At 41.1% G+C, this 23941-nt stretch overlaps 3 protein-coding genes across 3 annotated transcripts; all 3 read left to right on the forward strand.

Annotated features, from left to right (window-relative positions):
* Positions 1-688: 688 nt before the first annotated feature.
* Positions 689-10433, forward strand: sars1 (seryl-tRNA synthetase 1). Its single transcript, XM_033629986.2, has 11 exons — positions 689-874; positions 1928-1998; positions 2121-2201; positions 2360-2518; positions 3769-3912; positions 4109-4264; positions 6345-6566; positions 6760-6889; positions 7040-7197; positions 7336-7465; positions 9356-10433. Exons 1-11 carry the CDS (start codon positions 739-741, stop codon positions 9517-9519), a joined length of 1551 nt encoding a protein of 516 aa, XP_033485877.1. The 5' UTR covers positions 689-738; the 3' UTR covers positions 9520-10433.
* Positions 10434-12039: 1606 nt separating this feature from the next.
* On the forward strand, positions 12040-14936 carry LOC117258710 (PTB domain-containing engulfment adapter protein 1). Its single transcript, XM_033629810.2, has 7 exons — positions 12040-12143; positions 12224-12306; positions 12437-12508; positions 13545-13643; positions 13751-13888; positions 13995-14099; positions 14344-14936. The coding sequence occupies exons 2-7, from the start codon at positions 12259-12261 to the stop codon at positions 14416-14418; spliced, it is 537 nt and encodes a 178-aa protein (XP_033485701.1). The 5' UTR covers positions 12040-12143; positions 12224-12258; the 3' UTR covers positions 14419-14936.
* An 878-nt stretch (positions 14937-15814) lies between these two features.
* Positions 15815-23448, forward strand: tmem106c (transmembrane protein 106C). Its single transcript, XM_033627881.2, has 8 exons — positions 15815-15944; positions 16239-16510; positions 18515-18578; positions 18744-18903; positions 19053-19193; positions 19766-19815; positions 20483-20536; positions 21810-23448. The coding sequence occupies exons 2-8, from the start codon at positions 16297-16299 to the stop codon at positions 21937-21939; spliced, it is 813 nt and encodes a 270-aa protein (XP_033483772.1). The 5' UTR covers positions 15815-15944; positions 16239-16296; the 3' UTR covers positions 21940-23448.
* The last annotated feature ends 493 nt before the right edge of the window (positions 23449-23941 follow it).

A 23941-nucleotide genomic window follows, 5' to 3' on the forward strand; every position in this document is an offset into this window, starting at 1 on the left:
ATATAGTTTGGTTACAGCTAGTACTAGTTGTGGTCAAAGGGGGCTCAATTACAGTAGAGATGCAATGGTAATATAAAAATAAAAGTCGTTGCTTTCCTTTTATGGTCCAAAATTGGGAGCTTCTCGCGAGATTTTGAAGTATCTCGTCTCCTCGTTCAGGAAAAAAAATTCCACAAAAAAACAATAAAAAAAATACCCCGAAAAACAGAAAGAAAATACCACGAAAAACAGGGGGGAAATTACTCGGAAAAACAGAAAATGTTACTCAGAAAAACAAGGAAAAATTACTCAGAAAAACAGAAAATATTACTCAGAAAAAACGAAAAATAAATAAATTACTCAGAAAAACAGGGCTTTTTTATGTTAACAGAAATTAAATATATGAGAGCAATTAGCCTACACCTAGTTCACTACTTCCCAACACTGGGAACATTTATTCACAATCCTGTTGATGACTGACTGAGATTTGCAGGTGTTGCTGATGCTGCAGGTTGCCAGACCGGCGGACAAACCTCTAATATTTTTGTATCTAAAATAGTATCTTAAAGCATCGGAATGAAATCGATTAAATGGCGTTTTAAACCGTTTTTAAACACCAGCGAAGGATTGGTTGTAATTAAGTCACAAATCAAATTGTGAATACGATTTAGTGACTTGACCAACAAGACCTGGCAACCCGGTTTGAGTCGTCATCGTTGTGAGCTCATTCAAGCTCTCTCTGACAGACAGCGTGGAAAGATGGTGCTCGATTTGGACCTGTTTCGGACCGACAAAGGTGGCGATCCAGAGATCGTCCGCGAAACTCAAAGGAAGAGGTTTAAAGATGTCACGCTCGTGGATAAACTGGTCGCCGCGGACACAGAGTGGAGAAAATGTAAGCGCCCTTTCACTTTTGTTTCAGTCATAGTAGCTAACGTTAGCGCGGTGGCTAATGATGCTAATGTGTCCGCTGGCGGAGAGCTAACGCCCAACTCCATTACAAAAAGCTAGGGTTTTATAGTCAGTGTGCGAGTACAGCTATGTGTTACATCCTGTGTGAGACGCTTAAAGACCTCACGCATGAACAGGACAAAGTCTCAAATTCGGCACCTTGAAATGTGTAAAACAGATCTAAATAATATATTTTTTACAATGATTTCGCTTGTTGACTCTTTCGCTTTGCCACCGCAGTAACTTGGGTGAACGTAATGTTAACGTAATGTTCATTGCAGTGGTCTGCGAACCTTTTCAGAAAGTCAACTAAACTATTGAAGTATTTAACGTTTTACTTGGTACATTGTATTTGTGCCGAACGTACCGGTGGACATTATTTTAACAGGCTGTGAAAAATTTACCTTGTACAAGACGTGAGAGTGTCTCAGTAAAGGCGGCAACAATTTTTACAGTCATATTTGAAGGAGGTCTGGTGTGGTGTTATCACAGAGGAAGAGAATACCACGCAATGTGGCTAATGTTAGCGCAGCTAGCACCATTTAACGAGTGAGCCATATGGTTATACCCCACATAGTTCACTGTAGTTACTTAGTGTCAGATTTTAATAGATTTATGCTAAGCTCTACTCATTCGCACATAAGTTTATCGGCAGATATGATACAGTGTTAAATGCTTATGCTAGGTTAGCTTAGCGATGCCGGGTAGTAATGTGCAATCTGATGCAATCCCAGCCACGAACAGGACAAGTCAACCTCGCCCTGCAGTGTAGCTACAGTCTGACCCAGCATGATGACGTGACTGGTTTTTGCAGTACATTAGTGTCACTGTTAAAGAGACCAAGGTTGTTATCATTAAATCGTTGTTTTTGATTGCATGAGGGTGAGCTACAACTGACAGCAACACCTGTCACCAGGTTAATAGTCCTGCTGCTGCGACTCACATACTCATAAGTGCAGTCCCATTCACTGACTTACTGTGATTTACCCCCTGACAGGCCGCTTCACTGCAGACAACCTGAACAAAGCTAAGAACCTATGCAGCAAGAGCATTGGGGAGAAAATGAAGGTACGGCAGCATCAGTGACTGAACAGGTTAATGTAGAGTGAGACAGGAGACATCTCACTGTCAGCATGAGAAGAAGCTTTAAACTTTGTCTTCTTTAACATGTATTTATATTGGGATTGCAGAAGAAGGAACCAGTTGGGGAAGATGATTCTCTACCTGAAGAAGCACAGAACGTCGAGTCCCTAACAGCTGAGACACTCTCGGTATGACTGTCTGGGCTTTTAGCGCTTATCCCAGCCTGTATGGCAGCTTTTCTGCATGTTGTCACACAAATCTCTGATAGATATAACATAAAGCACACACACACTGCCTACTCTCTGCTTCTCCTTACTTGTTTGCATTTTACATTTTTCTGTGACAGGGCCTGACGGTAACGCAGATCAAGAAGGTGCGTTTATTAGTGGACGAGGCGGTGGAGAAATTTGACAGCGAGAGGATAAGGCTGGAGGCAGAGCGCTTTGAGTACCTGAGGGAGATCGGCAACCTTCTGCACCCATCTGTGCCCATCAGTAATGATGAGGTGAGTGGTTTCATCATGTAAACAAACCACATATCAGTTGTGCGCTCGAGATCAGACTGGAGACATAACTACTCAGAAAATGGGTGACTAGCCTACTTGCTATCTTCATATATTTGTAGTTTTTAAAAAGAAAACACATTTTATATGGTGAGATTTACTGGAAATGACATACTCCTGCTATAGCCAACAGCAAGTAACCTAGCGTTCTAGCAATATCTCTACAGTCATTGCTTCAGTTGTTCTTTTTGTAGTGAAATGAGGTATCAGATAATTCCTCATTTCATCTTCACAAATCAGCTGTGTCCTTGTCCGTTGCTGAGCTTTCGAAGTTAGCAACAGGAATAAATAGAAAAGGGGAGTCCAATAAAAGTTAAGCTCAAAGCGGCAGCGCTGCATTGCTCGTGGCCTGTTGGGACACATCATTCATCAGCTTCAAATCCAGATTTTTGATCTAGATTTTTGAGAGACTAAAGTTGCCATGTCTTGTCTTGTCACCCCAAAAAACACATGACTTTTTAATCAAACAAATGCAACATTCACACTCGTCCCCAATCCCGCCTCCTCTGAAATTTGATTTCCTTTATGTTGCTGGTGCTCGGCTCAGCAGTAAATTCCACATGTCCTGGCAAACACTGTTGGCTCCATTAGTCTGTTTATAAACAAGCATAATTATATGTTAATCACATTGTCATATTGTGATGTAGGCTACTTTTTAATTTGCCAGAAGGGGTCATAAGGACAAATGCTGGTTCAACCAGTTGCATGAAATCTTGTCTTGTCTTGAGGTCGCACTCCGGACCAGACCGGCAAAACCAGTAATCGACCCAACCATAGTTGCTGCCATTTAAAGTGTATGCCACCACACCCTAGATTTTTATCTAGGGTATAAAAAGTTGTTGTTATGAGGAAGACAACTATATAACTACACTCATAGGGAGTACTCAGGGTTTTTGAGTTTTTAAAGGAATGTTTCACCCACAAAATGACCATTTGTAAATGAGTTAGTCATGCTGTGTTACTTTGAATTCATAAAGAAAACTTTGTGTTTCTTGCACGCTTCCATGAAAAATGGCGAACACACTGATTTATTGATTGATTTGGGACCACGTCTAACAACAGCAAATTATTTCAAAACATCTGTCTCACACAACTCACGCAGTATAATCCAAGTCTCATTTGTCTAGTCGTATGCTCAGTACCTCCCAGACAGTCATCTTAATATAACATGTCCTCTGTTCTCCTTCTGACAGGATGCAGACAACAAGGTGGAGCGTACCTGGGGCGACTGCAGCACCCAGAAGAAGTACTCTCACGTTGACCTGGTGGTCATGATCGATGGCTTTGATGGGGAGAGGGGAGCTGTTGTGGCTGGGAGCAGAGGTTACTTTCTGAAGGTGAGTGCAGATAATAATATCCAACACATGCAGGGCATAAAGTGACCTTGCAGACAGACCAACAGCATTTTCCTTTTTAAGCTTTTTTCTCCACTAAAATAAGAAATTTAATTTGCGCTCAAAGAAGAAGCGTGACTGGCCTTCTGCTTTCTGAAACCAGCTGTTAAGTTGTTTTCCTCTCCTTTGTTGTGTTCAGGGCCCGCTGGTGTTCCTGGAGCAGGCGCTCATCAATTACGCCTTAAGGATCCTCCACAGCAAGAATTACACCATGCTCTACACACCCTTCTTCATGAGAAAAGAGGTCATGCAGGAAGTCGCCCAGCTCAGCCAGTTTGATGAAGAGCTTTACAAGGTACAGAAGCTTTTACTGGATTCCTCAGCTTTTTCTCTCAACTTGTGTTTAACTTAATAAGGTGTTGTCGTGGATCTGACTGGAGGTAAACCTCAGCTGCTGGAGGGACATTCTGTCCTGCAGAGTCCTGTTTATTGCGACTTCGAGCGGTATGAAAATGTGATGACATCATTTGATGTAATTGAAAAATCAAACACCAACCGCATTTTAACCATGAGTTTGGAGTGAGATGTTCAGGTGTTCGTATAGTGTAGTTGTGGAAGTGCCACCTTGAGGCCCAAACAAAGAGCTGCAGTCAGAGCAAAACAGCTGACTCGAGTCCAGCTGGCTACTTTAATATGCTGTATATTAATTTTTAATTCTAATAAAATAGTTTTAATGAAGTTGCCATTTGCTGTGGGTAAACATTTGATGACCATTAGACTCCACTTCACACCATTTATCAGTCTGTTATCTGCTATCAGTTCCGCTACAACATGCTCTATATTAATGTGTGTACTCAACTCAGAGGTCGTGTCCTGCCGAGTAAAGAGCCGGGAGTCGGTGCAGTGTTTGATAAATATCAGCAAAATAATTAATGACAAAACACATTAAGAGTTGCATTGATTGCACAGACAGGGTACATCCTCATTAGACAGGCTACACCAGCATTAAACTGAAGGCGCTGCATTTTCCATGTACACCTCACTGATGTTTATGAGCTTTATGAATGAATGAATTATCTTTTTACAGGATAACCAAGTTGAGTCAGATTAGCAGATTCACACAACTTGAGTCAAGTGATTCACAGGTTAGTTATTTTTGGCAAAGGGTTATTTCATAAATAAGTTAATTTAAAACAAATGCAAAGGCTAGATAGACATGGAATTAGAAACATGTTCCCCCTGAATATAACCTTGTTTATTTTTCTCAAAAGGAGAGTGCATTTATGTTTGCAGTAAAACAATACATTCACTATAATTGTGGTATGTCTAATTAAACCTTACACTAAAGGTGTGAATAAATAAATACAATCTAATAAGGTCTAATGATTATTAATGTCACAGGTTTTGATCAGTCAGGAATAGGTCTGGTTTAAAATATTAACTCTGGTTTGAGCTAAAATGCAAAAGAAGCTTAATTCTCCTTTACAGAGGCCACCGACTTTGGGCTTTTATGGCCAACAAGCCCCTTGAACCCATCTAGCTGGTTACTTTTTCCTACTGACTGGTTACTCCATGTCCTTGTGGAAAGCCTTGGCTGCACATTATTAGATAGCTGTTGTACACTCAGTGTCATTTTACATATCATGTTGCGATGAGCAATAGCTTCATATTTCAGCCTCTCTAGAAGTAACTGGGCATCAAGATGTTTAAACGTGTTCAAGAAGTAAAGGTTTAAAGTAGAGGCCAGGGTTCATTTGTACACATATTGGCCAGTGGATCTCCACGACCTTTCAGTAACTTAAAAATAATTTTCATGAGCAAACATTCTGACTGAACTTAATGAATGAGAGGTTAAAAAAAGCCCTACTACTACAAAACTACAAAATTAGGTTTTGTTTTCTGTACTTGAAGAGTTTTGTATGATGAAAAGCAGCGCAGTGGAAAACAGTTCACTGCACTGAAAATCAGTCAGATTTTGCATTTATTGTCTTCACATCATGATGGATACTGCATATGTGAAACTGTTCTTATTGATAATGTTAACTATATCACCCAGTCTTTAGCTTCTTTGACATATATTGCTATGGACACAGGATATAGCACTGTTGTAAATACATATTTTTTCACAGTGTTAAGATTTTTTTTAAATTGTCTTTTTAAACAAATACACAGGTCATGGTTAAAAGTGATTTTCATCAAACTGCGGAATATTTCTAAAAAATGTTTTCTATGTCTTTTCCAAAAACTCAATTATTTCATTTTCATCCAAAACTTTTTTAGGTCTTGAGAAAAATAAACTTTTAAATTCAGTGACCTTTTCAGGTTGTCTCATGACCGCGCAAACCCTGGAAATTGATTTCCGTCCATTGTTCCTCCTCCTTAACCCGTGTGTGTGTGTGTGTGTGTGTGTGTGTGTGTGTGTGTGTTTACACCAGGTCATCGGTAAGAGCAGCGAGAAGTCGGACGACAGCGCCATAGATGAGAAGTACCTCATCGCCACCTCCGAGCAGCCCATCGCAGCCTTCCTGAGGGAGGAGTGGCTCAAACCTGAGGACCTGCCCATCCGCTACGCCGGCTTCTCCACCTGCTTTAGACAGGAAGTGGGCTCCCATGGACGAGACACCCGCGGCATCTTCAGGGTGCACCAGTTTGAGAAGGTCAGCTGTGGGAAACACCACACTCAAATAAATGGCCACTCTTTGTTAACACCCATCAAATTATTAGAGTCATTAAATCATTCGAAAACTATACAGCAGATACACACTCAAGTAGTTTAAATGAGAATAGGCCTAATTTTTGTTTTGGTATTTTTGTGAAAACAATCTAATGACCTTATGGGTTTCTTTGTAGATTGAGCAGTTCGTCTATGCCTCTCCACATGACGGCAAGTCATGGGAGATGTTCGATGAGATGATCGGGACGGCGGAAGAGTTCTACCAGTCACTAGGAATTCCTTATCGCATCGTCAACATTGTCTCTGGTAGGTCTGACACACCTGCACACTTACACGAGGGTCTTTAGCAGTTTGCTTCATGTGTAACAACATGTCAACTGCTCAGCTGCAGTTTGTAGTTGCATGAAGATCCGAGCATGATATCCGCTAACTTCTTGCTCCTGTATGTCATCACAGGTGCCCTTAATCATGCAGCCAGTAAGAAGCTGGATCTGGAGGCCTGGTTCCCCGGCTCTGGTGCCTTCAGAGAGCTGGTCTCCTGCTCAAACTGCACCGACTACCAGGCCAGGCGTCTCCGCATCCGCTATGGACAGACCAAGAAGATGATGGACAAGGTGAGTGCTCTGTTTCCCTGCAGCTGTGTGGCTCGACAAAGATCAGTTTGATAATGCAACATGGCTGCTGCTCATCTATCTCCAGAATATGGACAATGTTTTATCCTAAAAGCAACCTCCTCTCCGTTTGTTTTATAGGCCGAGTTTGTGCACATGTTGAATGCAACCATGTGCGCCACCACTCGAGTGATGTGCGCCATCCTGGAGAATTACCAAACTGAAGAAGGCATCGTTATTCCAGAGAAGCTCAGGGACTTCATGCCTCCTGGTAAGATGCGCTGAGTGCTTTGTGTTGTGTTGTGTTTATATAAAAAGACAACAAAACAGATGCTATAAAGAATTTTGGTCAATGAAGAAATATAAGACGAATGAATAATGAGGCGGAAGGTGTTTTACAAACGACATATGACTAGACTGATTATGGGGAGATTCGTGTATCGGCTCAGTTTATTACTAATGTCTCGTACATGTCAGTCGATAAGTAACAAGAAATTGCAGAAGAGAAATGAGTGTGTCTTAGTCTCAATAAAAAAAGAAAAACTCTAAGGGATCCGTGTCAAGATAGATTGCTTATGTTATGTGTTCATTTTTAAAAGTTACTATCAGCTGACATATCATTATTGGGTATTGTCTTCAGTTTGGTGCCTTTGTTCATTTCTACTGCTGAGGTTTTAATATTGCACTTAAAAAATGTATTTCTGTCCGACTGTCTGAATCAGTTAAATCTAACTTTTAGCTGAAGAAGTACAGAGCACAGAGGACAAGAATTGAAATTTACAGTTGCAATCTGACATCTATTACACGGTGAAACATGCTGTAAGCTCAGAATAATAAAGTGTTCTGACATACTGATGGAATTACGTTGATTCTCATAGTCAGAGACGTGATGAATCGGTTTGAGACGTGTAACAAATTGCTTGATTTAATAGTGAATAGTGATGTAATACATGTGGGAGAAATAAACCTTCAGCTACAAAAGAGTTGTGTTAGACAGCTCCGTTCAGCAATGGAATGTCTCTTCTTTCAGTGGAGAAAACAAGATGGGTGCCCTTACAAAGGACTAGGGGTGTCAGTTTAAGTTCATTCTTCTTTTGATTGCCCGACACCCATTAACTTTTAAGAAAGCGGGAGTAAGTAAGTCATTTTTAAGGGGAAAGAACAGCAAAATGACGTGAAATACAACAGGCCTTTCCTTAAAGTCCAGCGCTCCATTGATTCAGTGAGTGGGTTGGGTGGGAGCTAGCTAGCGGTGCCACTCTTTCGGCAATTACAGCTGATAATGTGTGGCGTTACTGATGAAACATGGTGGCCACCCTCCAGTCCCCCAGCTGCTCATCTTTATAGTGTCTGTCAGGTTTGGGTTTCCCTCTTGCTACTAGCTTCTCGCTAATTCCTGCTATCAGCTGTTTCCTGTTTATCCACCGCAAGTGGCTCGCACGTGTGGCGTCATCAACAGCTCCTCCCACAAGTCATCAACAGCCACTCCCGTTGCGGAAGGCTGCCTCGGTCTAAGGGTTCCGGCAATGTGTCTACCCTATAAGGTGGAAAATTGGGCACCTCGGATCAACACGCCAATCCAGCTCTGTGTGTCTAAACGCTCGCAGCTTGCCAGCAAAACGGCCCAACATTCGCGGAAAATCATGGCTCAAAATGAAGCTGCTTGTACTTGTGACGCTGCTAACGGTGCTAACAGAGTTAACAGTGATAGTTACAATGCTAAAGGGAGTTTGCCACTCAAAATTTAGTCGCTTACTAAGTGGGATGGCGTTACTTGCAGTACTCACCTATTGAGCAACGCCACTAGCTAACAATACCTGCCACTATACCCAGTCGGTGAGCAGTGCAGGAAACTGAAGGGAAGCAATGTTTACCTTAGTCAGACGTGAGTAACGGGTCGACATCTCTACAACTGACAAACTTCAATGCACTGCCAACGAGGCTGCTTTACATGCAAGAAAACTTTCTGCATGCTGGTGCCCCACCTCTGTATTGAAGCATTCCTTTAAGTGCGGTCACAGTTCAACTGTGGTGTTTCCTCTGCTCACTTTTCTGTGATGTTTTCTTTGTCTTATATGGTGGACCTTCTGTGTCATGCTTTTTGTTTGTTTTACTCATTTGTTTGTTTGAAGGGTTAAATGTATTTTTTTTCCACCTCCAGGTTTGACAGAGATTATTAAGTTCGTCAAGCCCGCTCCTATCGATCAGGAGATGTCTAAGAAAGCAAAGAAACAGCAGGATGGAGGAGGGAAGAAGAAGAAGCAGGGAGGAGGGGACCAGAACCTGCCCAACGCCATGGAGACCATGTCCGTCAACGACTCATAAACTCCAGCCCACGACGCCTGTGTCGCTTCACCAGCCCACACAGACAGACGCTGATGGGACAGAGCCTCATGTGTAACGATCAGAGGTCACTGTAACTGTTTGAGAATGTGGAAACCATCCTCTCTGTGTAATGTTGTTCTTATAATGAAACTAGCTCTGTCCCATCTGTGTGTCTCTGAGTGGATGGTGTGTTATTCATCTCAGCTGTTGCTTCTCCAATTCACATAAAGCACACAAACAAAAAGATCTCTGTGCTCTCATCTCCGTCTGCAGTTTACTTCAGAGTCCACTGGCCACCTGTCTGTCTGTCCGTCCCTCTCTCACAGCTACAGCAACACTGAGCCTAAAACAAACAGATGAGACCACTTGAGCTGTTTGTGGGACACATGTTGATGCATTCAGATCCAGCAGCTACATGTCTGGCTTCATTTTCACGGCAGTTAGTAGAGAAACCACAGGTTATATACAGACATGTTTGTTTCCAGGTTTTTGGGATCTGTAACTGGTGTTCAAAGGGATTTTTTGTATAACTGATCAGTTATGGAAATCATTCATCTGCTCTGTGTTAAACAAAACCTGCGTCTCTTCTGTAAAATGCAGTTGATTACTTCACGTCTGAAATGATCTTAACGTTGCGTCTAACTCGTATGATTCAGAAATCAATCTTGTGAACACGATCAGGTATCTGTGCTGTCTGTTTTAGGCTTCCCTTCATGACGTCTCTGACCACTGTCATCAACTCCGACCAGCGTTACGTGACGTCATCATTGACCATAATGCTTTTCACTGGCTTCTGATTGAGACATTGGCATCGCCTGTATGAACTCGCTAATATAAAGATAAATATATATATGATTGAGCATTGATGAAGTGGCACTCACTGAAAACAATTATTAAAAACAGTTGATACAGAAGTGATTTTGTGTCTGTGTTTTTCCATCAAGTCTTATGTTGAAATGTGATTCGCAAAGGAAGACATAACAGCTTAACATGTTGTAACATGCCTTGTTTTGGCAAAATAATGTCAGAATTACCAAATGCTATCTCCATGTAAGGTCCAAGGTATCAGTGGGAACTCACCATAACCATGTTTTCATTTAAAGGAGCAGTGTGCAGGATTTAGGGGGGCTGCAAGCAGAGATTGAGTATAAAATTACTATGTTTTTATTAGTTTATAATCACCTGAACATAAGAACAGTTGTATTTTTGTTACCTCAAAATAAGCTACATACAAAGTGGGTCCTCTTCCATGGAATCCACAGATGTTGCTCCACCATGTTGTTCTACAGGAGCCCACAACAGACAAACCAAATACGTAATCAAGAGAGACTTTTGTGTTTTTACGTTACCTGAAGGCCACTGTAGGGAGGGGTGAAGGTAGGGGTATTCATCTGGCTGCAATCTGCAACCTCACTGCTAAATGCCACCAAATCCTACACACTGGTCCTTTAAAGTGGAAATCATCCTTTAACTTATCATAATGAAGTAAATGTTGACTGCACAGTGTAATAGCTACAGAATAATGGCACCATCGCTGTTTAGATTGGTTCCTTATAGCCTTGCTTCCATTGCCGGACCCCAGGAAGATGAGCTGATGTCAGGGTGTTGGCCAGTGGGCTCCTAATAATTTTAACTAAACTACCAGTATGCAATTCAGTCTGCCGCCAGGTGTGATCTCACAGAAAAAATAGGGCTCCTTAACCATTGCGCAACCAAAACAGAAAGAGCACAGGGCTTTTGTTTTTCCCTGGTAGATTTAAATCATGGCACAAATGGCAAAAACAAAAAGCAATCTTGTAGTCTTTGTGCCAATGGTGCCAACAATAATACCACACGAAAAATGCTGGGGTGGGGCGGGGGTCAAATGTGTCTGTGTCCACTTTAATTTCATACACATCTGAACCTTTTTAATGTTAGAAATTGCTTCTTAAAGCATCTGTCCAGACATAACAGGTTAACATAAGATGCTCAAAATAGCCTGATTAGTCGACAGTAGCTCAGTCCATGGGGACTTTGGGTTGGGAACAGGAGGGTTGCATCTAGACCAAATATGGAGTGTAGACTGGTAGCTGGAGAGGTGCCAGTTTGCCTCCTGGGCACTGCCGAGGCACCCCCGAGCAAGGCACCAAACCTCCACCTGGTCAGGGCGCATGTCCAAGGCAGCACCCTTGCTCTGACATCTAATTTAATGCATGTATAGGTCCTGTTAGGGCAGGTGTGTGTATTACAACAGAGTGAAAAAAATGAACTGCTCTCTCCAATCAGAGTATCAGTGGACACAAAAAACATGTCATGATTTAAGGTCATGCAATCCTGAACCATTGCAATGGAGGAATTTCTTTCTCAAACCATGTAGCAAGCCTCAAGTCTGAAAATCAACGTGAGAGCTCTTGAACATGTTACATGCAATACACAACATTGATTTTAATTCTCACATCCTTGTGCTGAACGCCTTCCATGAATCATCAGATGCATTGATGAAATTTCCAGGCACCCTGGATGTCTGATAAAGAGCAATAAGGAAGACATGACAGTTATTCATTAACTCCAACAGACTTTACACCCATCCGTTTGTCCTGCAATAAGAAGCCGACTCTGTGTGGTTTAAGTACATTTACGCAGAGGTAAGATGAATTCACTGTATTTATTTCATGATTTACACATTGATGTACCTCTGAATGTCTGAGACTCGTCTTTACGGTAGCCTGCAGGGTTCAGTTTGGCACCAGGCGTGTGAAAATGAGTGACATTTCGGATGATGATAATGAGATCTCCTTTCCAGTGAAGGTGAAAATACTGATTCATGACTGTCAGAAATCTCATTCTTTTCTTATTGTGACGTGTCATGATATTCAGCCTAGTTTCAAACACACATGTTCCCTTTTGCTTCATGTGTATTTCTTTCTTTAAACTATAGTTTCTTGGCCGGGTCGAGGTGGTCCGCCCTGATGGACTACAGGTCCTGTCTGAAGCAGCTCAGGGCCTAAAGGTCAGCAGCTACCACTCCCACCCTGTCTTGTTATTCCCCCTCATGGGGAAACAGTCTTTCCCTTTATATCATGTCCGTACTGATGTTCATGTAACTCTTCCAATGTGGCAGCCAAAGCCATTGTTGGCCATTGGTTTTTTGTGTGTGTGTGTGTGTGTGTGTGTGTGTGTGTGCGCACAAGACAAATAGGCACAGTGCAATGTGGATTTCTCAATGTGTTGTGTTTTTCCTGCAAGAATATTTTGAAAGCTATGATTTCAAAATAAAAAAAATGTTGACTTGCTTGCTTGGATATTTCTGCACTGTGAGAAGACTTGTATTGTGGGAGGGTTTGTATCCACTGTGTGAGCTCTATTTGAACTTGTTAAAGGGACAGTTTACCCCAGAATCAAAAATACATATTTTATCTCTTACCTGTAGCACCAGAAATCATGACCCGGTTACTCAAGATAATCCACAGACCTTGTTGTGAGCAGTTTCATATAGGAACTATTTTCTTACTAACGAACTACACCCACCAACCATATCACTGCACAGGAGGAAGTGTGCATCTACTGCTAGCTCACCTAGGACCACTGAGCTAGCTAACGTTACAGCTCAGCTGAGGAGGACGCCATTAATATTAACATCTCACGCTGTCATGAGCATGGGCCTCTAATCCATGAGTAGATGCACGCTTCCTTCTGCGCAGTGACAAGGTTGGCAGACTGTGGATTATCTTGAGTACCCAGGTCATGATTTCTGAAAAGACACATTGCTGTTAAGTTTTTCAAATGTATTTTTTTGGCGCTTTGAGCACCACAAGCCGAGTGCCATCTAGTTCCATTATATTCAAGAGAAGGCAGACATCTCTATGGCCGATATTGCCAACACTCAGCAGCTCACACCAAAACAATCTAGACTGATAAATAGCACTACAGGTATGAGGAAAAATATGTATGTTTTGATTTCAGGGTGAACTCTCCCTTTAACTCAATATGTTGGCTTTAAAGATGTAGTAAGAAACATGATGTAATCCAGCCCCTCTAATTCCTAGACATCAGATAAATATTCCTCAGAGAAGGCAGCAAAGAAGAGCAAGGTCCACCTCTTCCTGTCACTGAGTGGGATAGACATTTTGGAAAACAAAACTAAGGTGTGTGACAAAAGCATACAGTCCAAGGATGCATATGGTTCAATTATTTGATCTCTTTTGCCTTGAATTGTTACTCTTTATCTTCTCGTTGTCTTTCCGACCCTCAGTTTTTGTTGTACTCGTGCCCTCTGTCCACCATTTCCTTCTGTGCCGTCCTGCCATCTTCACCCAAAGTCTTTGGATTTGTGGCGAGACACCCTGCAGCAGACACGAACCACTGTTATCTGTTCCAGAGCAAGAAGTTTGTGAGTATTCAACAGCTAAGCATTTCCTAAGGAACATATTAACGGTTTGTTGTTTTTATTTGAGCAGGAGATCACTAATATTAATATTGGTGATATGATTTTTCAGTCTCACGTGCTGGTCTCAGTTATCGGGGATACCTTCCAGGCTTCAAAAAAGGAGGAGAGCATCAGGGGAGGACGAGACCTGATAGTGGAGGCCCTCAGACATAAGGTTAGGTCTACTCTGCATTTTTCACTGTCAGAGCTGGGGTCACTTTTTTCTCTTCAGTTCAGGTGTTTCACTTTATTCTGTCAAAGTGCAGAACTTATATTAATCTCTTGCAAGTAGGTTCTTAGCTTAACTTCATGGGGAGCTTAATTCATAGGGAACTGATATCAACTCCTATTAACTATAAATATTTATGTTCAGTCGTGCATTTTTTAACACTTACCTAATTTTTTTCTTTTTCTTCCAGAATAAAATGCTGCAAAGAGAAAATGCTGAGCTGAGGAAGCTGCTTGCAGGACAGACTGCTGGCAACCACTTCTAATACATACTATTGCACTTATACACACATAGACATACCACAATTGTAACACATAAACTATCGACCCTGTTATACACTGTTAACCCTCAGGAAAACCTTCCAATAAAATGGTGGAACACAGAAAATGAAAATAAGAGTGGAGGAATTATGTGAATGACTGCTGGAGGTGAAAAACACTGTCAATAATAATAATCTTGATAATAAAACAGTCTGATGTTGTGTTATTACCCCTTTTCATATTAAATCAACTGTAGGTGCGTTCGCTGTACACACCAGCAGAGGGCAGCAGTAAGCAGCCAAGAACTAGGTGGGTGCGTTCAATTGCTGCCTTCACAGTGTCGGAAATCTTTTAAGTACTGCTGTACTTTCATAAAGAACCCAAGGAAGTCAAATACTACAGAGGAAGATGAAATTAGATATGACAGCAGACTTTTGCTGTGTGACTTGTACTGACTCATGACTAAGAATGTATTTAGTGTCAGTGACAACAACTAGACAATAAATCAAACTTGCATACCTGGCTTCTTGTATTTCATTGCTCGACTTCTGAAATATGTTAACATGACATACTACTTTCTCATAGGCTATGACACCCTGAACTTTGACCCTCTTCCTCATACACCCGTTACCATGGTGATAAAACAAAACAGCGTTCACCAAGCTCACCAGAGACTGAGGTCAACCTGGAGAGCTCTGCTGTTGTTTCTTTGCAAGTTATATAGTTTTAACTTTTAACTTGTAACTGCATACATTGATTCTAACATATTATAATCACAACAGTGAAATTACGCATTTCTCCATTGTTGGTATTTTTTTTGTCTTTTTATTGTTGGTAATAATCTTTATGATTATTTTGTTCACTTAAACAATTAATATTCACATGGTTACTATTCCAGTGGTCATCCGTCACTGGCACTTCTGAGAGCTGTCAGTCAGAATAGTCAGGGTAAGCCATTATTGTTTATCATAAACTGAATAAATCACCTTAAAGTGGAAATGTTGAGTGGGGAAGAGGGTTACTTACAGAGGGGCTCCCCACAAACAAAACTTGATAAATGTTCTTTGATAAATAATTCTAAATAAAGAAACTATGATGAAATAAATAATATTATAATATTATTGTGCTACTTAATTAGTTTAAATTAGTATATTTTTAACATGTTGCAACTGTCCCTTTGGTTGGGATCAGTTGGAATGTCTGACGTCTTACATTCAAATAAATGTTGTGAACAATAAGTGATATGTAATCATGTTTAAATGGTTTAGGTTACTATCAGATAGATGTAAGTTTAATGTATAAAAATGTAGTTAGTCTAGACCAAATAGTCTCTGAGTGACAGAGAGAAATGCAAAGAGTGTTGCAACCGTCCCCAGTCTCCCCTATAACCTATAAGAAAGGAAGAAGTTACGCAGGGTCCGTGAATGCAACACAACATGAAGGTATAGTCTGCAGTGACAGAAGGCACACAGTGTGCGCTGGAGTAAATCCAACTTTATGATGGCGGCGTTTAGTTATTTTGGTGTAAAAGGTGAGTAAAGTTTGTGTAACTAAGCTAACTTGTGTTACAGACGGCTGCAGTCACTGTGAACTAGCAGCTAACATGTAGCACACCTCTGTTAGCAAACAAGCTAGCTCCGGGGACGCCACGCCTGAACAACACTGCCAAGTTCTGAGTTCTGCCAACGTTACGTTTTGACTCTGTCAGCTGATTTAACAAAGTTGGCCACAGTTATTACTGACACAGAGGCGTTCAGCTGACCTGTCCTGAGGCAGGCTGCTGACACATGTCGTGGCTGACTGGTTTGTTCTCTCCATCCTGCAGACGGGCAGTAGTCGGTGGGAAACTCTGGCTTGACCATCCCGACGCGAGTTGAGCCACCATGGGGACACGGTGGTCTCGTAGCGAGAGCAGCCTGTCGCTGCTCCCGGAGAGGCAGAGCTCTGTGCGGCGGGGAGAGGACAGAGACACCGATAACGAGTCTCTGGATGGGCACGTCAGGCGGGAGGACATAGCTCAGTTCCCCTACGTGGAGTTCACCGGCAGGGACAGCATAACGTGTCCGACATGCCAAGGCTCGGGACGGATACCCTCAGGTGAGTGGCGTTAATACTTAAAGGGAGAGTTCACCTGAAAATATAAAAATACACATTATTCCTCTTACCCTTAGTGGTATTTATCTGTCTAGAAAGTTTTGGTGTGAGTTGCCGAGTTCTGGAGATATCGGCCATAGAGATGTCTGCCTTCTCTCCGATATAATGGAACTAGATGGCACTCAGCTTGTGGTGCTCAAAGAGCTAAAAAATTACATTAGAAAAAAAACTCAACATCAATGTCTCTTCCCAGAAATCATGACCTGGTTACTCAAGATAATACGTAGACCTTGTTGTGAGCAGTTTCACTCAGGAACTTTTTTTCTACCCAAGTAAACCCGCCAATTGAATCACTGGGCAAAAGGAAGCGTGCATCTACTCATTGATGTGATGCTCATGCTCTTAACACCGCAGTATGTTAATATTAATGGCATTCTCTTTGACTGAGCTGTAACAAGGATAGTCTATAACAGAGGATACCCCATTACTGCGCCAATGGAAGGAAAGGGTATACTACTAATTTACTTCCTGTCTCCTAAGTGGGTGGGGTTGTCTCTTTGCTGCAAACTCCCACCTCCTTTGGAAGTGTAGTAAATGTTGGGTAGATGGATGAAATCAGATTCAAAACAATACAACACTATACAGTACAAATTCAATGTTTGATGCTTATTTTGCTGCTCATTTTTATCTGCCAGCTTAATGTCTAATATCAGCGTCAGTTGTCACCTGGGGTTTCATTTATAAAAGAATGTATAGGATACATACTAAAAATGTACTTACAGACAAAATCCAAAAAAAGGCTTGTGCCAAAAAGATATGAGTTTCTACAATCAGGCTTCCTCCGCACCATCTGTGTCGCCAATTTCCTGTTTCCAAAATGTTGTAGGCATAGGTCAAGTGGTGTATGCCTGTTTTAGGCCTTGTTTTGTGCATACACAATGTTTTTAAATGAGACCCCAGATCTTTTGAGAGTATTTTGCTAAAGCAGAGACATGTCTCCCTACAAAGTTCATTTTCTCCTGATTTGTTTATCTGAAATGCCATTTCAGAGTCTGGATGTCTAGAAGGGGTGGGGCTTGTGAAAAATGGGTGACAATGGGGCGAAGGGAACGGTCACAATATGTACTCAAGTTCACTTCTCCCATTGTAATGAATGGACTCAGGACCGCTGCTAGTCTCCTAAAGGGGCAGGCCAGTGGTGAAACTCATGTGACACAGACAGGAAATAAATCTAAAGTGGGCCATTTTGGTTCGTCAGCAGTCTCTGGCTGTATTGCTAGCTAGCTCAGTGGTGCTAGGTGAGCTAGGAGTGGATGCACAGTTCTTTTCAAATGTATTTTGTCAGCCCATTTAGTTGCATTATATTGGAGAGAAGGCAGACATTTCTATGGCTGATATCTCCAACACTCGACAACTCACACCAAAACAATCTAGATTGATAAATAACACTATGGGTGAGAGGAGAAATATGTATTGTTAATTTCTGGATGAACTGTCCCTGTAACTTACTGAAGATGGACTCTGTCCTGGTAAAAAGTTTGGAAAATGAACTAAGACAAAGCCCTAAAGGGTATTTAATGTTGTCACAGTTTGAGTAAATGTAATTTCATTTTCAATTTCTGGTCTTACAATTCAGTCTCAGATGTGTTGAAACTTTTTTAGTTTTGCAGTTTGTGTGCATTAGCTCCTCATGCATGCAGTGACATTATATCCAAATGCCTCATACAGTAAATAGCACCAGATAAATGTCCGCATGTTTCTGTCATGTGACCTGTACTGCTCTCTTTCATTCAAACTGATATTGAAGAGCCTCAAGCGATGTTATTTAATGAAACTGATGAGCAGACAAAAACTTCTTCAAGCATAGCCTTACATGTGTTGTGTTTTTTTTAAGATGAGGAAGAGGCTGTCATTATGCAATTCCAGAGGTTTTGCCGTCTAAAAATACACTGAAACACTTAAACACTGATCAATAGGTTAAAAGACTTGTTATCTCTTCCCTGATAGATCAAGTGAATGAACTGGTTGCATTGATCCCGTACAGCGACCAAAGGCTGCGCCCCCAAAGAACGTAAGTAACCAAAATTAGTGTGCTTGAAAAGATTGTATTTCTGTGTCCACTTTACATTTAATTTTTGTTCCACTAATGCCATTCAAAAAATGGATCCAGGTGTGAACAAGTGTTGGTGTGTATGTATTGTGCACACAGAGAGTAAATTTATTTTTTGTATCGTAGGAAGCTGTATGTGGTCCTGTCAGTTGTGTTGTGCCTCCTGGCGTCTTCACTCGTGGCCTTCTTCCTCTTCCCTCGCTCCGTGATCGTGGTGGATGATGGGATACACTCGGTGACGGTGCACTTCGACCACACCAACATGAAGGTTCAAATGAACATGACGGTAGGTTTAATCTCACTTCATGAAAATGGTAGTTTTTATGCTGAATTTTAACCTGTAATCCAAGACACTGTTGCTGCAGTATCCTTTTGTGGATTTTCCCTTCTGTTTATTTCACTGTGTACTTTCTCCTATTACTTTCTATTTCTCAGAGCACTCTGAACCTCAGCAACCCAAACTTCTTCTCCGTGCTGGTACAGAGTGTGAACTGCCAGGTCCTTTACATGAAGACGGTGATCGGCACTCAGCAGCTTAACAACGTCACCAACATCCTGCCGCTGAGTCAGAGACAGGTAAAGCAGAAAATAGACATCACATTTCAGTAAAAAACACAACCTGCAGACAATGTGAGTCATGTAAGAGGCTTCTATATATTTTAAAATGCAATGTTTGTTTTATATCTTAGTAAATATAGTTTTGTGTACATAATAAACACCATCACTGGTTGGCCCACTGCATCCTGATACAAAGTTCAGTACGCAAACAAAGCTGCCATCACTGTAAAGTGTGATGTGGGCGTACCTGCTTCAGGATGTGGTCTCTGCGTGATAAACTGTTATGCATACAAGCTCGTGACTTTACTGCACAAACTCCTCCTTAAGGGTTTAAAACGTGGAGACAATAGTGCAAGAACAACACACACTGTCAGCGAATGTACACTGAAATAATAAGGCTGATGTTAATCTGTTACTAACAATGACCTAATCTCACCACAAACAGTTTTACACAGTATTTTCTGTGTAGCCAAAGCCTGATGTATCTTGTTCCTCCACACTGTTGATAACAATGAACATGCGCGTCCTCATCAGCTCTAGATATCAACAGGTTGAGCTCTGATGTTGAATAAAGTATCTGTCTCCTGCAGGTGAACTACACTGTCAGTGTGGAGATTGGAAGCAGTGCACCCTACGTCTAGTAAGTGTCTCTGCCTCAACTCATCTGAAACTGTCCAAACAGCTTGTCAGTGTCATGTAGAAATACAACATTTTTTCGCCATAAAGTCTGCTTTGAGCAGTAAGGTCTCATCGGCCTAAAGGGGTACTCCGAGGTTTAAAATGTAGACTTCCATAAAGAAGGACTTGGCCAACTAGCCTGTCCTGTTGGTCTGTGAGTTTCCCTTTTTAAATGACAAATACAGACTGTTGCTGCCTGCTGCTATGGAGAGCTATTTCCTCTCATGCAGGTGCAGAACATACGTGCCGATTGGCCGTTGGCTCTAGTCCTTGCGATGTTTATGTGTAACCTTTGGCCGAGATACAGGCGACGTGAGGAGATGGAACAGTCAGCTTTGGTTGCTGCTAGTTTGGTTTGATGTCTTGGCCTTAAGTACTACGTATGGGTCAAGTTCCACACCAGATCCTACGTTTCCTATTATGCAACACAATAGCATCTTTTGTAGAAACGCCTACCCATTTGTACAAGATGGGCGAACTGAATTTGATGCGACAAGTGTGTGGAATGCCCCTTTAACTCTATGGCAATAAAGCTGCATTTGAATTACTCAAAGAGAAAATGAGTGGAATAATGATCCAGCTCTGTATTCCAGTTTAACAATCTAACCCTTTTCTCTTTTCTTTTTCAGTGCCTTCTGCACCATGCCCAGCATTAAGGTCCACAACATTGTTGTATATATGCAGTAAGTATCTCTTTACCTTTGATCCCTATTATCAATCAGTCTACGTGTTAATTTCCCGATTAATTGTTTAGTCCATAAAATGTCAAAAACATTGCGAAAAATGCTCATCAAAATCTCCCAGAGCCTAAATTGCCTATTTAAATTGCCTCTTTTGTCAAAAAAACCCAATGATTCTTCATTTATTGCCATAAATGACAAAGAAAAGCAGCAAATTCTCACAATTAAGGAGCTGAAACCAGCAGATGTTTGACATTTGTGCTTCAAAAATGACTGTAACAATTCATAAATGATCAAAATAGGTAGTAATTATTTTTCTTTTGACAGAATTAATTAATTGTCTAATTGTTGCAGCGCTAAGATCCTGTACTTAAGTAAAAATACTGATACAAAAGTGTTAAATACCCCATTACAAGTACAGAACAACTGGCAGCAAAATACTGTATACTTAAAGCATAAGTAAAAGTTCAATACTTGTTAACTACTTTAAAAAGTTATGGGCTATTTAATGATGAAAAACTTCAACCTGTTTTGAATTTAGATGAACCTATCTTAAAATATTGTAGACAACAGTATATTTTTAAATGTAGAAAAGTGATAGAATATGGCAGGTCACAGCGCCAGAATAATGAAAAAGTTGTCTTCAAACAAGCTGATTTTCAGTCAATCACACATTTTTATACCCTTTATATTAAAACAACTCTTAAAGGACTCAATTCCAGATAAAAAAAAAAGATACAAAACTCAACATCCTACATTTTAGGAGCAACATTTTTCAGAAGAAAATTATTTGCGAAATCTGCAAAGTTCCTAAAGCAGTCAGATAAATATAGTGGAGTAAACACACAATATTCCTCTAAAATGTACTACAATAGAAGTGCTTAAGTAAAAAAACATGTTCTTCAAAAATGTGTTTAGGTACAATACTTAAGTAATTGTACTTAGTTACTCTCAACTACTGCACTGTCGTAACCTTTTGCTTATCAGCCTACAGTCATGACGCAGCTGTGTTTATCATGCAAAGTAACACAGAGAGATGATGTTGCCACATAAGCCACTTCCTCAGGGTTATTGCCTCTGATAGTTACATAAACACTTAACAGACTTATTATTGTGGCTTTGTAGTTCAAGTTCAGACATAATAACCATAATTTCATATTCTGTAAATGACCTGAAGCATTCTCTCTGCTGGTGCACTCTTCCTTGATCATGCATCCTGTCTGGAGCTCATTTATTGTGAGAAAGACAAATTGATAAAGTTCTTGCTTGTTTTCAGAACCTCGGTGAAAACCTCATACATGGTGCGAACATCCCAGAACAGCCTGGAGGCCTATCGCTACATAGACTGTGGCTCCAACACCACACAGCACCTCTCCTCTGCCCACCACAGCACCACTCTGCTGTGAGAGGAACACACCACTTCTCTGGACGAGGTGACGGAGATGTCAGCGCACACTCCAGGATTTTGCCGACATGACCACCAGCAAAATACCAAATGGTGCTTTCCTGTAAGCTGACACAGAACAGGGAACGTTAAGTAGCTGTTCACTCGTGCCTTTGAATGACGAAGCTGGAAAACAGACAGGAAAAAGGCAGCAGCTATTTTTTTTTAACTGCACATTGGTCTTCATTGGCAGCAGATAAAGGTTTTGTTGCGGTTGTTGTTGTGCAGAGAATTTGTTGCCCGAGCAGCCACTTATGGTTTGTACTTTGGGCCTGACGATGGCCTGAACTCATCATGGCTAAAATCCAAGTTTAAAAAGGCAGTCTTGCTATGTCAAACTTGCTGACAGAACGAATCACATGTTCTACTGGTGAGAACGGAGTGACAAATTAAATGAGTCATTGCCAACGAGCGCTCAGCGGCTCCAGATTTCGGACTCGAGACAAATGTCAGAGAAAGCTCTTCTCTGTGAGGGGAATGGCCGGCATTCCAAGCTCACAATGACATCGACGTGCCAGAGCAGCGATAGCATTCTATTTTGCTCTCGCTTTAATTAACGCTGCAGAGCTCTGTCTGTGTCTGCTGCTGATGTAACATCAGGCGAGCTTTCTTCAGCATAGCTTGAATGACTTTTGGTTTTGTAACACTGTGTCGGACTGAAGGCGGCTGACTTTACGAAAAGGAGAAGTGAAGTAGCTGGCATGCTGTTTTCTATTTTGAGGGATAATTTAACGAGTGTTTTTGCACCTTGAAACTAGGACAAACTGTTGAACATATTGCTTTTTCCTGTGTTATTTAACTGTTACTGAAGTTGGAAATGGCATTGACACATTTAACATGTCGCAGATGTTTTAAATGAACCGATTATTATTTTTGGTAGCTCTCATCGCAGCAAGTCTAAGCACACTGATTTTAGATTCTGGGTATTTCATCCAAAGAAGTGTCATAAAGAGAAATACTGTTCTCAGACCAGGGTTTCTTCAAGTATCAGTAAAGCTCATGTGTTGATATTAACTAGGTTACTGTGGAGTTAGTTACAGGGTCAGTCAGGTCCAAAGGTCTGTATTGTTCACACTCCTGGCTGAGACACTGAAAGAGAAATGTACTAAGTGCTGTTAAACATCTGTATGCACCATCCTGTCCACTGTGGCCTTAAAAATCCAGATGTGCAACAGCAAACAGCATTTAAACATCATGTGTGTTTGTCAGACTGTAGTAGACCTACACTGTGACTTCCTCTGCCTTATCCTTCATCTGTGTGTTTTAATCAGCTCCTCCCCCATCTGTTCTCTACAGACGTGTGTGATCAGGTTGATTTCACATTTCACGTCATTTTTAAAGGGACAGTTGTTTGTAAATTTGTGAATGAAAGGTTTTACTAGTGTTTTTTTTTAAAATTCAGTATATATTGTCTTGCCAAACGAAATATTAAAGGGACGTGTGATTAAATAAAACTAATTATGAACCAGTATATTTTGTTTCAGAGTCTTCTTATGCCTCAGGGCTGATGAAACTGTGACATGCCGTAATGGGGCATTATGTTTTTTAAGGTGTCCACCTATCAGTCCCATTTCAGTGCTCCTTGAGGACATTTTTCTTCAGATTTGTCATAAATATCCACTCTGCAATGAATTAGATTTTGGTTGTTAAAATTCACTGTGACCTCACATTCATCCCATTCTTGTGAAGGCTTTGTCTCAGGAACAGCTTGAGGAAGTGCATTCAAATTTGGCACAAATGCAATTTCTTTCTATGATGTACAGACCGCAACACTCATTCATTCGTTTACTGAGTGTGTGTTTACTGGAAAAACTGCACCCATACTTTAATCCTTGTAATAATGAATATGGTTCAAACCTGGGGCTGATGATAGTTGTTCCTGTCAATCGTACAGAGTGAATGGAAGCTTCAGAAACTCTGATTTGTGATATGCAGTGATATTCACTAAAATGCAACTTATGTGT

Source organism: Epinephelus lanceolatus, chromosome 8 (assembly GCF_041903045.1).
Source record: "Epinephelus lanceolatus isolate andai-2023 chromosome 8, ASM4190304v1, whole genome shotgun sequence".
NCBI lineage: Eukaryota > Metazoa > Chordata > Actinopteri > Perciformes > Serranidae > Epinephelus > Epinephelus lanceolatus.

Bases quoted from the DNA above. Each gene is read 5' to 3' on its own strand.
- LOC117258710 (XM_033629810.2), top strand. From the start codon at position 12,259: ATGAGTGACATTTCGGATGATGATAATGAGATCTCCTTTCCAGTGAAG. The intron at 13,644-13,750 runs GTGTGTGACAAA...TCCGACCCTCAG, and splicing joins TTTTGGAAAACAAAACTAAG to TTTTTGTTGTACTCGTGCCC. The intron at 13,889-13,994 runs GTGAGTATTCAA...ATGATTTTTCAG, and splicing joins TGTTCCAGAGCAAGAAGTTT to TCTCACGTGCTGGTCTCAGT.
- sars1 (XM_033629986.2), top strand. From the start codon at position 739: ATGGTGCTCGATTTGGACCTGTTTCGGACCGACAAAGGTGGCGATCCA. The intron at 875-1,927 runs GTAAGCGCCCTT...ACCCCCTGACAG, and splicing joins GGACACAGAGTGGAGAAAAT to GCCGCTTCACTGCAGACAAC. The intron at 3,913-4,108 runs GTGAGTGCAGAT...TGTTGTGTTCAG, and splicing joins GCAGAGGTTACTTTCTGAAG to GGCCCGCTGGTGTTCCTGGA.
- tmem106c (XM_033627881.2), top strand. From the start codon at position 16,297: ATGGGGACACGGTGGTCTCGTAGCGAGAGCAGCCTGTCGCTGCTCCCG. The intron at 18,579-18,743 runs GTAAGTAACCAA...TTTGTATCGTAG, and splicing joins AGGCTGCGCCCCCAAAGAAC to GAAGCTGTATGTGGTCCTGT. The intron at 19,194-19,765 runs GTAAAGCAGAAA...TGTCTCCTGCAG, and splicing joins TGCCGCTGAGTCAGAGACAG to GTGAACTACACTGTCAGTGT.